General features: G+C 40.3%; 1 protein-coding gene across 4 annotated transcripts in view; it reads right to left on the reverse strand.

Moving 5' to 3' along the window:
- ANKRD52 (ankyrin repeat domain 52) overlaps window positions 1-13,487 on the reverse strand; it is a 31,878-nt gene extending 18,391 nt beyond the window's left edge. For all 4 annotated transcript variants that reach the window (XM_072135088.1, XM_072135086.1, XM_072135087.1 and 1 more), the window contains exons 1-24: window positions 13,289-13,487; window positions 9,381-9,464; window positions 8,418-8,496; window positions 7,907-7,977; window positions 7,511-7,711; window positions 7,297-7,384; window positions 6,460-6,602; window positions 6,124-6,336; window positions 5,823-5,901; window positions 5,626-5,740; window positions 5,236-5,318; window positions 5,024-5,141; window positions 4,163-4,231; window positions 3,870-4,010; window positions 3,711-3,758; window positions 3,503-3,580; window positions 3,134-3,245; window positions 2,730-2,801; window positions 2,361-2,562; window positions 2,080-2,167; window positions 910-1,027; window positions 604-823; window positions 395-482; window positions 231-314 (exon numbers count right to left, since the gene is read on the reverse strand). In XM_072135088.1, the coding sequence (XP_071991189.1) occupies window positions 231-314; window positions 395-482; window positions 604-823; window positions 910-1,027; window positions 2,080-2,167; window positions 2,361-2,562; window positions 2,730-2,801; window positions 3,134-3,245; window positions 3,503-3,580; window positions 3,711-3,758; window positions 3,870-4,010; window positions 4,163-4,231; window positions 5,024-5,141; window positions 5,236-5,318; window positions 5,626-5,740; window positions 5,823-5,901; window positions 6,124-6,336; window positions 6,460-6,602; window positions 7,297-7,384; window positions 7,511-7,711; window positions 7,907-7,977; window positions 8,418-8,496; window positions 9,381-9,464; window positions 13,289-13,315 (2,621 nt within the window). In that variant the 5' untranslated portion in view covers window positions 13,316-13,487. The remainder of the gene's footprint in view (window positions 1-230; window positions 315-394; window positions 483-603; window positions 824-909; window positions 1,028-2,079; window positions 2,168-2,360; window positions 2,563-2,729; window positions 2,802-3,133; window positions 3,246-3,502; window positions 3,581-3,710; window positions 3,759-3,869; window positions 4,011-4,162; window positions 4,232-5,023; window positions 5,142-5,235; window positions 5,319-5,625; window positions 5,741-5,822; window positions 5,902-6,123; window positions 6,337-6,459; window positions 6,603-7,296; window positions 7,385-7,510; window positions 7,712-7,906; window positions 7,978-8,417; window positions 8,497-9,380; window positions 9,465-13,288) is intronic.
- Window positions 13,488-13,878: the final 391 nt, after the last annotated feature.

Below are 13,878 nucleotides of genomic sequence, written 5' to 3' on the forward strand. Positions count from 1 at the left end.
TTAAACAGCGATCTCTATTGAAAAGTTATATTTCAGCCCTACTCCAAAAAAAAAAAAAAAAAATTAAGCTAGAGCTTATTTTCAAAGAAGCACAGCAAAAACTAGGAAGATTTGTAAACACATGCAGCGATAAAAAAAAAAAAAAAAAAATAGCATGTTTGGCTATGCCAAAAAAACAAAACAAAACCATGCACATTGATACAAGCATTGAAAACTGTATTTGTACTAACCTTCCTTTGGCATCTCTGCTATTCACAATCTTGGCACCCAATGCCGTTATAAGCATCTCAGCCGTACCGTTTTGGCGGTTAATTCTACAAAATTGAGACTATTAGCACTGGAGAGAAATTACTGTTCATTCAAACTAAGCATGCAAAACATAAATAGGACTTACACTGCACAGTGCAAAGGGGTGAAAGGGTTTCCTTCGAGGTAAGCAAATGGGTTGTGTTCAAGTAACAATTCCAAACAATCTTCGCGCCCTAAAAAAAAAAATACATTTGTATTCTGCTTGTAACTTCAGCTATTTATACAAAAAGAAAGAAAACACGAATACCATAAGAGCAGCAATTAACTTTCTAAAACTCCAGGGAGAAGACTCACCATTGTAAGCAGCCCAGTGCATGGGAGTGTGTCCGTTGTAATCCACCACTGCATCCAGTGGGTCTGTAGAGAGTGCAGCCTGCAAGTACACATGCACAAGTGTTGCATGGCCGCGAGCTGAAGCAAAGTGTATAGGTGTGCGTCCCTTGTAATCCCGACACAGCACAAAGGCATCATGGTCCAGCAGAGCTCCCACACAGTCTTCACAACCAGTCACTGACTGCAGAATATACATAAAATTATTATTGACATCAAGATAATTTATTTCACTATAAATGTAGCTATAAAGAGATAAGCCAAGCTCACCGCTCTGTGTAGTGTGGTTCTTCCTCTTTTATCTCCAGCATCTACAGTGGCTCCTTTCTCCAGCAGCAGGTGAACACAGTCAACATGTCTATTCATCACAGCAAGCATAAGGGGGGTTCTTGAAATCAAACCAAAGACAACATTATGAATACATTAGTGTTTATGCATATTTTACATTTCTTAAGATTCACACACTCAACCCTTTTTGTTTTCTGTTAACATTGCTTTATGAGCTAGCAGTTTTTTTTTCTAGCGGCATTGTTCAATTATTACCATTTCTTGGGGTACATATACAATAAACATTAACATAACATTAATAGGTTGCAATACTTTAAGCTTCAAATGTGGCACTGCTCCACTGTGTGTCAAATAATGGATTTAAGGGTTTAATTAAATTTACTTATGCATTCCATTTTTTTCCTCCAACATCGTCTGTATACGCAAAAAGATTTAGTTACATATAAACCTCCATAAAGTCATTTTATATGTATTTTTTTACCATTTTATTTTCTGTATTTCATGTGGAAAAGCAGTATTAAGGCTACATTCACATTACAGTATGGGGAGCGTATATACGGCCGAAATACGTCCCCCATACACTTCTATGGGCTCACGGCACCCTACGGGAGCGGTACGGTGCAGCACACGTGCGGCACCGTACCGCTCCGTAGCCCGGGAAAAGATAGGACAGGTCCTATTTTTCCCCGTATTACGGCGCCACAGCCATACATCGCTATGGAGAGGGGCGGGGGTGAGCTGTGCTCTCCTCCTCCTCCTCTCCCCGCGCTGCCGTGTGCCCGCCGTGCTATGGTGTGGTGGGCTCACGGCAGTGTGAATTTAGCCTAACACTGTATTTTGCACTGTATAACAGCACTATAACTTCTCTCACAAATCAAGGAGCATACCATATATGAAGTGAAACTGCAGCAAACCAGAAATGAGAGGAAACTGTTGGTAATATAATATATATATATATACACATAAAAAAAAAGCATCACAAAGTACAGTAAACCAAGAGAAAGGAGACTGCCACATTCAAGCTCTGTCCTCTAAAGAAATAAGGCAAAGTTAATCCAGGTCCGCAACCTCATGAATCTACCTTTCATAGATGAACTTCAAAAGGGACAATACAAAAGTCACTCAAATACAAAAGAAAAATTATTAACTCACTGTCCATGTGCATCTGTTACATCAGTAATGTCTGGTCTCTCACTGCTATCAATCAGCAAGTGAAGAACATCAGTGTTTCCAGAGGCAGCTGTGTATAAAGCAAAAGTTAATAAATATTAAACACACCACCACCTTTGGCTGCCTGTACATATAGTTCTAAGGCAGCTTCAACTACAGCCAAATAGTCTTTTCGGCTTAGAGCACTGAATTAGCATTTACTGCTTAGGGCTTTCTCCTATTTTACAAAAACAAAACTCCACTTAGTGCACACAATTACTTACCTGCTACATGCAATGGTGTCCATTTCTTCTTTCGGTCCTTTATGAGAGGGGAGGCCCCATGGCTCATCAGAACCTCCACACACTCTGTAAAACCCCTTTCTGTGGCGAGGTAAAGCGCTGTGCGGCCTTTGTGGTCACGAACATCCAGATTTACCAGCGTTTCCGCTAGAGTTTTGAGGGCATCGCAGTGACCGTTGTAGGCCTGTGAACAACAATTATTGTTAATATTAACTTCCTTACAAAAAAAAAGATGTTAGGCTATAGATTTATCGTTGCTAATATTGCCATTTCTACAGCAAAGTTATTAGCATGGCTGCATATTTGTAGCAAGAATATCTTATGTATACAATCATGATAGAAAATACTTACTGCTAAGTGCAAAGGGCTAACCGGTACAGTGCTTTCCACATCCTCCAGGCAGTTAAACGACATCTCTAGGAGCTGGAAATAACAAACGGCAATGTTAACTGGAAAAGGATAGAATATTAACTTATTTAGGAAATATACAGTTACTGTGACACTAAATACAGGTCCCTGCAAAGAAGAAGAAAAAAAAAAAAAAAAAACACACAAGAACTGCCGTCAGTCATGACAGTAACATGCACACAAACATGGTTTTTGGCCATGTATTTCAATAAACTTGTACACACTGCTCTGGAGTTTTTTTTTTGTTTTGTTTTTACATGAGGGGGCTGCAGTTGGCTATGACACATGGGCTGCAAATAATGGACTCAAAGGATAAAAGCATTTCAACTGGTTCTTATTCCACTTACTAGTTCCAAGTTCTGTCTGTTGCCAAAAGCAGCTGCATAGTGAACAGCAGCATAACCCTGTTTATCTCGAAGTGAAGGGTCGGCATTGTTGTCCAGCAGAAATTCTAAGGCACTGAAAGTCAAAACAAGGAAAGGAGTGCATGAAATGTGCAGTAAAAACAAAGTAACTTTTCACAGGTTTAAAGAGCGCAACAAAAATCTCATGACCGTTGTTTTGGACCCCCACGCACACACACCCAAAAAGTTTTTCTATTCGATAACACATACATTGGAAAAGTACATGGGATTACACAAAGTAAATCTAGATAAGACTATAGAAGGAGAGAAAGGTGTAAATTTGCATACATTTTTTTTCTCCAACACACTTACAAGAAAGCCTCTTTTTCTAGCGACGCTTTCTCCTCTTCCTCAGACTCTTGGCCTTTCCCAGGACTAGAGTCAATCGCTCTAAGAAGTCAAAATATATTAAAGTGAAATCGATACATGCAGTAACAACCACACCATCCTAATACACTTCTTTACTCATGCCTTTAATTAATAGGATGTGACAGAAAAATGGACAAGTGTTGTGCATTACCTGGACTGCTCTGTCTGGTTTGAAGACTTTGAGCCAGTGTGAGGAACCCTGTGAAGCATAGAAATATGAAATGCTTTAAAGCTGCAAGAGCCTTTATTTTTTCTGTACAGAAGCCATGAATATGCGAGCAATACAGTGAAATATTCCAAGTGTACTCACCTTCTGTAAGTATCTGAAGCAGCAGCATAGTGTAAGGGAGTGCAGCCTTTGAAATCTGCCACATTAACACTGGCCCCAGCGGTGACTAGAGTCACTGTGCACTGGTAGCTGCCATTGGCAGCAGCATAATGCAGCGGTGTCCTACACACACAAAAAAAAAATATAAATTTAAGGGCTACAGAAAGTTTGGTTCAAATTCATGAAACTCAAATACAGAAAACAAAATTATAATTTTGGATATGGTTACCAACCGGGGCCTTGTTGATTAAATAGGTTTTAAATGGAAAGCTTACCTTCCAAATTTATCCTGTCTCATCAGATCAGCGCCACTGCTTGTAAGCAAATTAAGACATTCAACGTTTCTGTAAAACAGTTGAGAAAAACATGTCAAGATACAGTCACACTTACAAATATAATAATCAAATGCAAGTTTAGCAGCACATGTACATGGTCCCAGCTAACCTAAATCTACTAAATATTCAGCAAAGAGTGAAAACATCTACTGAGACAGCATAGGATCTTGTTGCTGGATCCAGACAACTATTGTCAGTACCGCTTATATTTGCAGCTACTTTTTGTAATTATTCTTAAAAACAGAATAAGGATAAGTTGACATTACTTCAACCCTTTCACAACTTCCATACAAGTCTTATCTGCATTTGCCCCTGCAGATACCAGGCATATATTATATAATATCAGGATTGGTTTCTAAGTGAAACAGAACCGGAGGCTGCCACAGTTCCTTAGAAAATTTCCTTAAAATGAGCCTCCCTCCAGCCTGTCAACTGAAGGCAGAAAGCATAAGGAGCTACAGAAGACACTTTGCAAAAGTACATGCACCCTATGCATCTGGAAAATATTGATGAATACCGTGCATATTTATAACATGTTTGTTAAGGGTTTATAAAAGGTTACTGCTCATTAAAATTAAGAGAAAAAAACGACTTAAAATAGGATACATTTTCTCATTTTTAGATTTTTGTCTGCCAATTCAATCAATCAATTTAAAGTTTTACATGTCAAGTCAAAAGAAAAGCAAAGCAGAACTACAATAATTGACCTGGACATTCAGGCACCAATGACCCTCATGAAGGGGTAACACTGAGGCTCTAGTCACACACATGACTTCATGGTAAAGTTTTTAAATAACTTACCCTCCTGAAGCAGCAGCGTGGAGACAGGTCCTCCCGAGGTTGTCAGGTGTGTTGATATCAAAGCCGGCAGATAGCACATGTTCATTGCTCAATGAGGCCACTATGCTGTACAACTGACCTGAAAATGTATGCATTACGTGGTTAAATGATTACACAACTTCATGCTCTAAAATTATTCATGTGTTACTTTGATAAATAGATGAGTCACTTACCTGAGGAAAGTAGCTTTCTGCAACAGTCTGAGAACCCAAACAAAACCGCTAAGTGCAGGGGAAACATGCCGTGGACACCACGCCTGCAACAAAAGGAGATTAGCGATAGGACAATAAGTATTCAGCCAGGATCGATTCGTAAATAAAGAAAAATTAAGCGGTGCCAAAAGCGGCAGACTCTGTAGGACACAAGCTTTAACCAATTGCACCCTAGAAAAAAGATGAAATATCAAGGAGGAACAGACTGCATGACAAGTTCCTCCAGAATTGTGGGGAGCACATGTACATAAGGGAAGTCCGGTCATAAATCAACCACCTACACTACTATAGAGTAAGGTAGATGCTAAAAATTTCTGCTCTTAAAAATAAGGCACTTCTTGTATGTCTCACCTTGCAGTGTCAGCACCATTTGTCATTAATGTACTTATTAGCAGCTCATGCCCATATCTAGCAGCAACATGCAGAGGAGTATTGCCATATTTATCAGCACAGTCAATTTCACCGCCTGCAGAGAACATGGAAGAAAATATGGTTAGTAAATTTAATTTCACAAAAACAGATGGTTATGTAAATGAAGAGAAACATACCATTCTGAATTAAAATCTGGGAACGAGTAAACCTTCCGTGTATGGCAGCCATGTGTAAGGGGCTCTTCCCTTCTTTGCTCTGCACAAATGAGAAGGGAAAAACAAATCATCCATATATCCAATACCAAATACATTATCTCGTTATCCAACACACAATACTGGCTAGTGACTGGCTGAACAGATGGCATACATCAAAATGTAATTACTTTGTATAGGATTTTATATGAGTTACAGAATTAGTGCACACAGCAGACCCCCATTCCTCTATACCACCCTGTAAACACAACGCACAAAAACATACCTGGTAATTGACATCCGCTCCATTGTTGACTAGCAGCTCCAGACACAATGCCCCATTTGTGGAAACAGCAGCAAAGTGCAGAGGAGTGAAGCCCTTATCATTGGGCTGGTTGACATTGGAGCCATAGTTGACAAGTTCATTAGCCACAGCGTCCTGACCCATGTAACAAGCTATGTGCAGGGCAGTGTTTCCAAAGCAGTTGGGTTCATCAATCTGACAAAAATAATTGCATTTTAGAAAAACACTCATATCAAAGTACACATTTCTGGTAATGTATCAAAAAAAAAAAACAAAAAGTGTGATGGAAGAACAAAGAAAAAAACAATTTCTTCTTACCTCAACACCAAGTTTTAGCAAATACTTCACAATGTCTATCCTCCCACTAGAAGCAGCAGCGTGAAGAGGCGTATAACCATTCTTATCTTTTGACATTGCATCAGCACCCCGAGATATAAGCAGCTTTGTAATCTCCAGGTGTCCTAAAATAAATAATAAATTCAATAAATAAAGTTTTGCAGAACACTGCAGACAGATTACTAAAACACTTTAATCTGATGGTCTATAAACTGTTGCAGGTCACCTGCCTAATGATAAACTCATTTCTCCCTTTTTCTCTTTTTGTTCTTTGTAAAAAGGTATGCAGAGCATATACAAGGCATTTCTTTTTGTTTAAACATGGCAGCCTATGGACTGTAACCTTATACTCTTTTGTAAAAATTTCCATTAAAAAAAAAATTACATTATCAAGAGGACACAAAAATTGATATACATTTATAAAAAAAAATATATATGCCACAAAAACAGACTTAAAGCTAAAAAACAAATCCATTCTATTTTCACCATTGTCATAGTATACTCTTAATGTATGCTATAAACAACTTGTGAAGGCAGTAATTGCTTGTAATCTCCATTAAACAATTGTGGAGCATCTTTTCTTAAAATTCATTGCACTGCTCATCTCCATGTACAACTAGAAATACAGGAACAAACTTAAAACTGGAAGCCAGAATTATCCATCAAGATCAGTCAAAATAAGGTATAAAATATGATGGCAACTATATTTTTTTATAAAATATACAGCTGCTCTGCATAAAGTCTATGCACATTATTTTGGGAAAAAAAAAAACAACTAAAATGTAAAGTTCTTTATAACCCAAAGCCAGGGATACTTACCAAGGTAAGAAGAATACATAATAGGGTGCCGCTCCTTTTTATCACAAATGCTGTGGTGTGCCCTTCTGTTTAAAAGCATGACAACAATCTGTGGGGTAATAAAAATAAAATTAAAATATTACAGAACTCCAATTGTTATACCACAATATTACAATCACTAAGACCCTCATCAGCATTGTGCCATTTTCATAGAGAAGCATAGTAAATTCCCTACCTCTACACTTCCACTGAGCACAGCATGGTGAAGTACAGTACGCCCTGACCGATCTGCTATATTGACATTTTTCACCGCATTTATTAAGGTTTCTGCACATTTTGTTGCTCTGTTAGCAGCTGCAGCGTGTAGTGGAGTTTGCCAGTTTTTGTCCCGAGCGCTGACATCAGCAGAGTGCTTTACAAGAAGAGAGACTGCCCTCTGTAACAAATGAAATCATTGCATGTCAAGTTAAGGAGGAAGAGGCACACACAAAACACACGGTGAGGAAAGATGCAAATATTATTCTACTGAACCAAGTGTACGAAAATCTATTACGGTGTACAAAAGGTTTCCAAACACAAAAGTATGGTTGAAAATTGCCATATACCCAATTGGAATTACAAGAGAACATACCTCATTTCGTGCCGCTGCAGCTCGGTGCAAGGGAGTAAGCCAGATTGAATCTTTTGCATTAACATTAGCACCTAAAGTGAGAGAAGAAAGTAATGAGCAAATTTCGGTGGCAATAAGAGGTGTTGAAATTTTTTTTGAGCCGGCTTAACCCGTGATTCCATGTAGCTTATTGTTCTTTGGCCCCATCTATTTCCTCTGCCACAGAACACTAATCTCTAGATTGCTCCTGTGAACAGGGCCCTCATTGCTATTGTTTCAACTGACCATATTATCTGTAAAGCCCTGTGGAATATGATGGCGTAATAGAAATATTCTTATGACCCCAATTTTTGTATGTTGTACCTGCTTATCTCTCTGTACCATCAGTATCGCTATTCCCCTATTGCTCTCTCAGCTCCCATCTCACTTTACAGACCCTTGCTTATTCCCCCATGCAGCTCTTTGAATGTTTCTGCTCTCCACTGCAGCACCTCTAAAAAAATGATCAAAGATATTTGAATGCATGGCTTACCTGACTGTATTAATAGTTCCAGAACAGGGATGTCACCTAAGTAGGCAGCAGCATGAAGGGGAGTACGTCTCTCTTGGTCCTGTAAAAATAAAAGCAACAGTTCTGATTATACTAGAGAACAAAAACAAGAAGAAAACAACTTTAAGCTAAGTTCATTTGTGCTGGAGGTTCCGTCAAAAGCCTCTTGCACAGATTTATTTAAAAATCCCAGACAAAAAAAAAAAAATGTATGCATTTTGTGTCCAAGAAAAAACCCAACCCCAAAACAGAAATAAGCAAGACTGTATTGGAGTCTAACATTTCCCTCTACTTATAGTGTCCACCGTGTAAGCATGAACCTGGAACCCAAGATGAGCAGAAGCGCTATATTAATAGTGCCTTGACTGGACTGCTGATGTTTGTTTCCCTGTAGAAAATGTTCCTGATTTAGTAAACTCAAAACCTATAGTTTCACCTAGACAAAGTGTTCATGAAGTTAAGAAGGTGTGAAAGTTGTGTAACATATTTGCAACAGGTCTCATCAGAAAATATAAATGATAATTATAATAGTAGTATAATATAGTATAATAGTTGCCCTTTTGAGATTTGGTATCTTGTACTAAAAATAAGTGCACCATTTCCCCCAGACCAGGCTGTGGACGGACGTCCCCCCACCCCCAGACTGTGGCCACCGACACCGTCAAACTGCTGCAGTTCCCTGATTGACTGCCAATAGAGAAGGACGCTGCTCTGGTCACATGACCCTCTAGAGGAGGTCACAAGCTGCAGAAAGCTGCTGCAGCTCTGCATTCCGAATTAGAGGAGAGAGGAGAAAACTATCAGGATTTATATGCCCGGGAGTTTTTTTTCAATGAGTAAAACTGCCTATACATGTGTGTATAAGCTTTAATGTGACCTCCAATTCCCCACTATAACTTCTAGATAACTAAAAAAAAAACAAAAAAAAACTGCTCTGCTACTTACCAAAGCGTTGACATTTTCCTTTTGGCTCAACAGTAACTGGATTTCTTCTAGGTTGCGATTGAATATTGCTTGGACCAGTGGATGCTTCAATTGAAAAAATGAAAACATTTTAGTAAATCAGACCACTACAACCAAGCCTCGCTTTTACCCCAGTATTGACAGTATTCCTTGGATCATCTCTGAATATATGCAAGTATCTCATACCAGTCAGACTAGTCACACCTAATGCCAGGAATCATCTTAGGTGGAAGGTTTATTGTTTTTCCCATTTCCTAATTTAGAGCATTTTCTCCACTGCTTAAATGAATCCATTCTGATGTTTATTTATCCGTCTGCCTTCTCTTCCTCTTTGTTATCAATCATTTTATACCTCATCACTTGAGTATTTGCAGGAAGAGCCATCATTAGCTGGGAGTATACTGAAACCATCCTAGCCATCTATATCATAAGTATACAGTCAGGGAGACTGTGGGACAATTACTAGATCATGACTACTGCACTGGGAGTTTCTCTCCCCATCTGGCAGAGAAGCTTTGAGGCCTCTCTCATGGGCAACACATGAATCTCCAGAGATTAAACTATATAAAACATGTCACCAGAGGCAGAATCACACTACTGCTAAGCAACCATCCAAATGTGATCTACACAGATGGAAACCGCCAGGGAAAGAACTAATGAGAGACTCAAAGATGCAATACCATAATGGTAAATATGAAAGACTGTAGTTTATGTTAAAGTCACACTTTTGCCTAAATACTTAGCATAAAAATTGTTTTTGTTTTTGTGCTACAGTTATAACTAAAAACATATTTACAAGAGAATAGTCCGATTGGTTTCCCCTTCCTGGCTTCAGTGATTTTTCACAGATTCCTTTATATTTTTCTTCTCAGATTCCTTTTATTGGGCTTTTTCACACTTCGAACCTGTTCAGTTTTTTTCCCATTGATCCAATGTTGTCAGTGAACACAAAAAGTGTGAAAAGGCCAGTTGAAAGGAATGGTTCAGTAAGGAATCAGTGAAAAAGCCAGGAAGGGAAAACCAATGTGTCCTTAAGCCAAAATGGGTTCAGTGAAAAACCACCAATGTGAAAAAAAAAAAAAAGCACCAATGTGAGTCCACCCTAACAAGATGCCATTTAGCAGTAGAAACTTGATTGCATTGTGGGTTTCCGCATTTACATCACGTTTATTATTGCTGCGGATTCAGGGAGCGGAATTTAACCTTTGCAGTCTAAACATTCAGCAGTGATTTCACTCCAGCCTAAATTCCTGCTTCCAATAACACTTGACAATCCGTCCAGATGGGAAAAAATGAACCAAATAACCTGGTTAATTTGCCCATTCAGAGGAATATCCAGGGAGAGCGTGCAGCTATATTTCTGATATGAAAGGTACACAGATACTTTACAACACAAAGCAAGAAGGGGAGAGGGGGAAGAACAGCGGCTGCTGTAGCTGCAGCATGGAGGAACTCTGGTAACTCCGCTCCAAAGCCCTTCTGGCTCATTAGCATCATATTAAAAGTTGATTTTTAGAAGAAAGGAGGCTGTGGATAACAAATAGAAGATTACCACAGTTACTGTACCTGGGTCTATGAGTAAGTGTCACAATGTCACATGGTTTATCACAATGGTTGTTGGATGGAAGATGTTCTTTAAAAGGACATTACAGGTTCAGAGACTGAAGCGCTGTTGCTCAGTGTCTCTTGCAATCTACTACCGAGTATTTTTTTCAGTTCACACTACATTACACTAAATCATGTAATGAACAGGTGTCTCGGGTATAACAGAGCTGCAGTATAGCTCTGTCATTCATGTTTGCCGCCTTAGGCCAGGGACACACACAATGCAGAACCACTTTGGTTAGAACAGAATTGCTGGCTAAGATTAACAATGCTAGAAAATTGAATTTATACAATTCCTATACAGTTGCTGGGGGAAAAAAAATTCTATTTAGATTGTAGGCTTGAGGTCACATACAGACTCTCCCTAAACATGCATGTGTATGGGGTAATGTAGAAGTAATAGCAGACAGATACTGGAAGTGTTTTAGCATCTATAGGCCCAATAGGTATTGACAGAATACACATATATATGATGCATTTCTCTGATAGTACAATACACGGTGGGCGCTCCTTTAGCTCCCCCTGTTGACAGCAGGCAACTACAGCCAACTTTCTGCGCAGTATTGTGTGTATAGAGCATTACTAGCAGATTACAGTCCCTTTATAACCTGTGAATACAAAGGTCATGTGGACATTGTGCTCAGAGTGAAACATCCCCCATACTGGTCCTGCCAATGAAAGGGGGGGGGGGGGGTCACATCACCCAGGGTATTAACTCTTTCTTGGTCAGATGGACCCAGTCAATAACCTGTGCAACAGTAAGGGAGACACACGTGACTCCACTAAGAATTCTCTAGGTTCCCACGTAGGATACAAAACCAATATAATATCATAGACCCTCCATGGTTATACAGAATAAAAGTTCTTTGCTGAATATAATATATGGCAATCCAAAAGCGTTTAATGTTTCAGTCCATATAACTCCTCCATCAGACATGGACTGCTACCCTAGGAGTTAGTAAGAAGATAAGGATGTGTGCACAACCAGAGAAGAGCACAACTTTCTTCTCCTGCCCTACCTGAGCAAAACATGTCTGATGAAGGTCTTATATTGACTGAAAAGTTATTTTTTTTTCTATAACAATACATTATGTTCAATGCATCGCCAAGGTGTTTATTATATCAACCTGTGCAACGGCATCATGACACATCAGTCACGCGGTTTTCTCCTCGACCATCTGATGAATATCGCACAACAGGTCATCATCTGGCCTTTCTTGTTTATCTGCGCCTGGAAAAGCTGGGTGATCACTAGTATTTACACCATCACAGGGGTTGTGAACCAGATTTTATAGTGTAACGTATACTACAATTTCTTTTTCAGGAGGATAGAAAATTTTGATGGGTCGACTTATGTCACTTATAAAGGTGCAGTGCAGATAATGTAAAAAAGGATTCTCCGGGATAATGCTTTGGTGACCTCTACAGTATCAAATCAGTGGGAAGTGTCACCACTTTAAACACCTCATTCCTATAGTTTCACATGACTCATTACTCTGTAATGTCTTATATTATTTGTAAATATTATGTAAATCGCTACCGAATTTGATGGCGCTACCCAAAGAATAATAATTATTGGACAGAAGATAGCTGCAGTTCCCACTAATGACCACAAAACAGAGATCGGCGCTGTGCTTCCTGCTCTGCTATTGTGGAAGCAAAGAAAGAGTGTCTGAACCCCCTGAAACATACAGGGGATCATTATTCCACACTGTCATTATCACTAAAATCATCACCCAGCTTTTCCTGCTATGGAGGAACATTACAGTATGAAGGCCGATGATGATCACCCAGCTTTTCTTCTAGGCACGGATTAACAAGAAGGGCCGGCTAATAACAATACAGACTAGTCACGGTCATCAAAGCCATTTGGCTGGCAGCCGATCAGTGCGCAGACGGAGTCGGGCGATATTGGTCAGCAGATACGGGGATAACACATAGCGCCTGTTCACACACACTTGCGCTTCTGTAGTGGAGGTTGATGAGTCAGGCCAGCCCGGCCTGGCAGGGGTTAATGCCCCGGATGATGTAACCCGCGGCCGGGGATGTTTACCGTGCCGCCATCTCCTACTACTGGGCGACTAGAGCGGATCCGCACCGTTACCGCACTGCCATATGGATGCTGTGCGGCAGAGCTGTAAGCTCCAAGGCCGTGGCGGCCTCCTTTCCCCAGCGCTGTGTAGAGTAGGCCTCACCGCACACACTGAGGCCTGCAGAGCAGCTAGGCCGCAAGCCACAGCCAGGCCTACACGACGCTGCACAATGGCCGCCAGCGCGCGCCTCACCTGGTCAGTGATTTCGAGGACTCCCATGTCCTGCGCTCAGTCAGCATGGAGGTCCCGTCATGAGGCGGCGTCTCCTGCAGGACGGACGACAGAAAGCGGCAGCGGGCGCCCGATATGCGCCTTCTCCTCGGTCCTTTTTCTTATTGCTGCAGGAAGCCAGGGCCCGCCTACTGCCTGCACTCACTGCGCCCTCTACCGCTGCAGTACACTGCTCGTATACTAAACATATCAGCTCAGACATAGCGCCCCCTAGCGAGCCCTAAGGAAAATGCACGGCAAACGCATAAACATCTGCAGAGCAAGGGCGGGATAGCGCCACCTTGTGTCTGAAGAACAAATGGCCAACAATGGCAGAACTATAGACGTAGCACTAAATATTTGTAGGAAAGCTATTTCATTTTGTGCAGTTGTATATTAGGTAAATGCCACAAAAGTGTGGATGCTGCGCAAATGCCATTAAAAAAAAACAATTGTTGCGCAAATGCCACAAAAACACCACAAAAGCGTAAATTCCCTGCAAACTCCCCAAAAAGCAAATGCTACAAAAGTGTAAGGGTGCATTAACACGTTGCGTTTTGACCTGCGTTTTC

This window comes from Engystomops pustulosus, chromosome 2, assembly GCF_040894005.1.
Source record: "Engystomops pustulosus chromosome 2, aEngPut4.maternal, whole genome shotgun sequence".
Classification (NCBI taxonomy): Eukaryota; Metazoa; Chordata; class Amphibia; order Anura; family Leptodactylidae; genus Engystomops; species Engystomops pustulosus.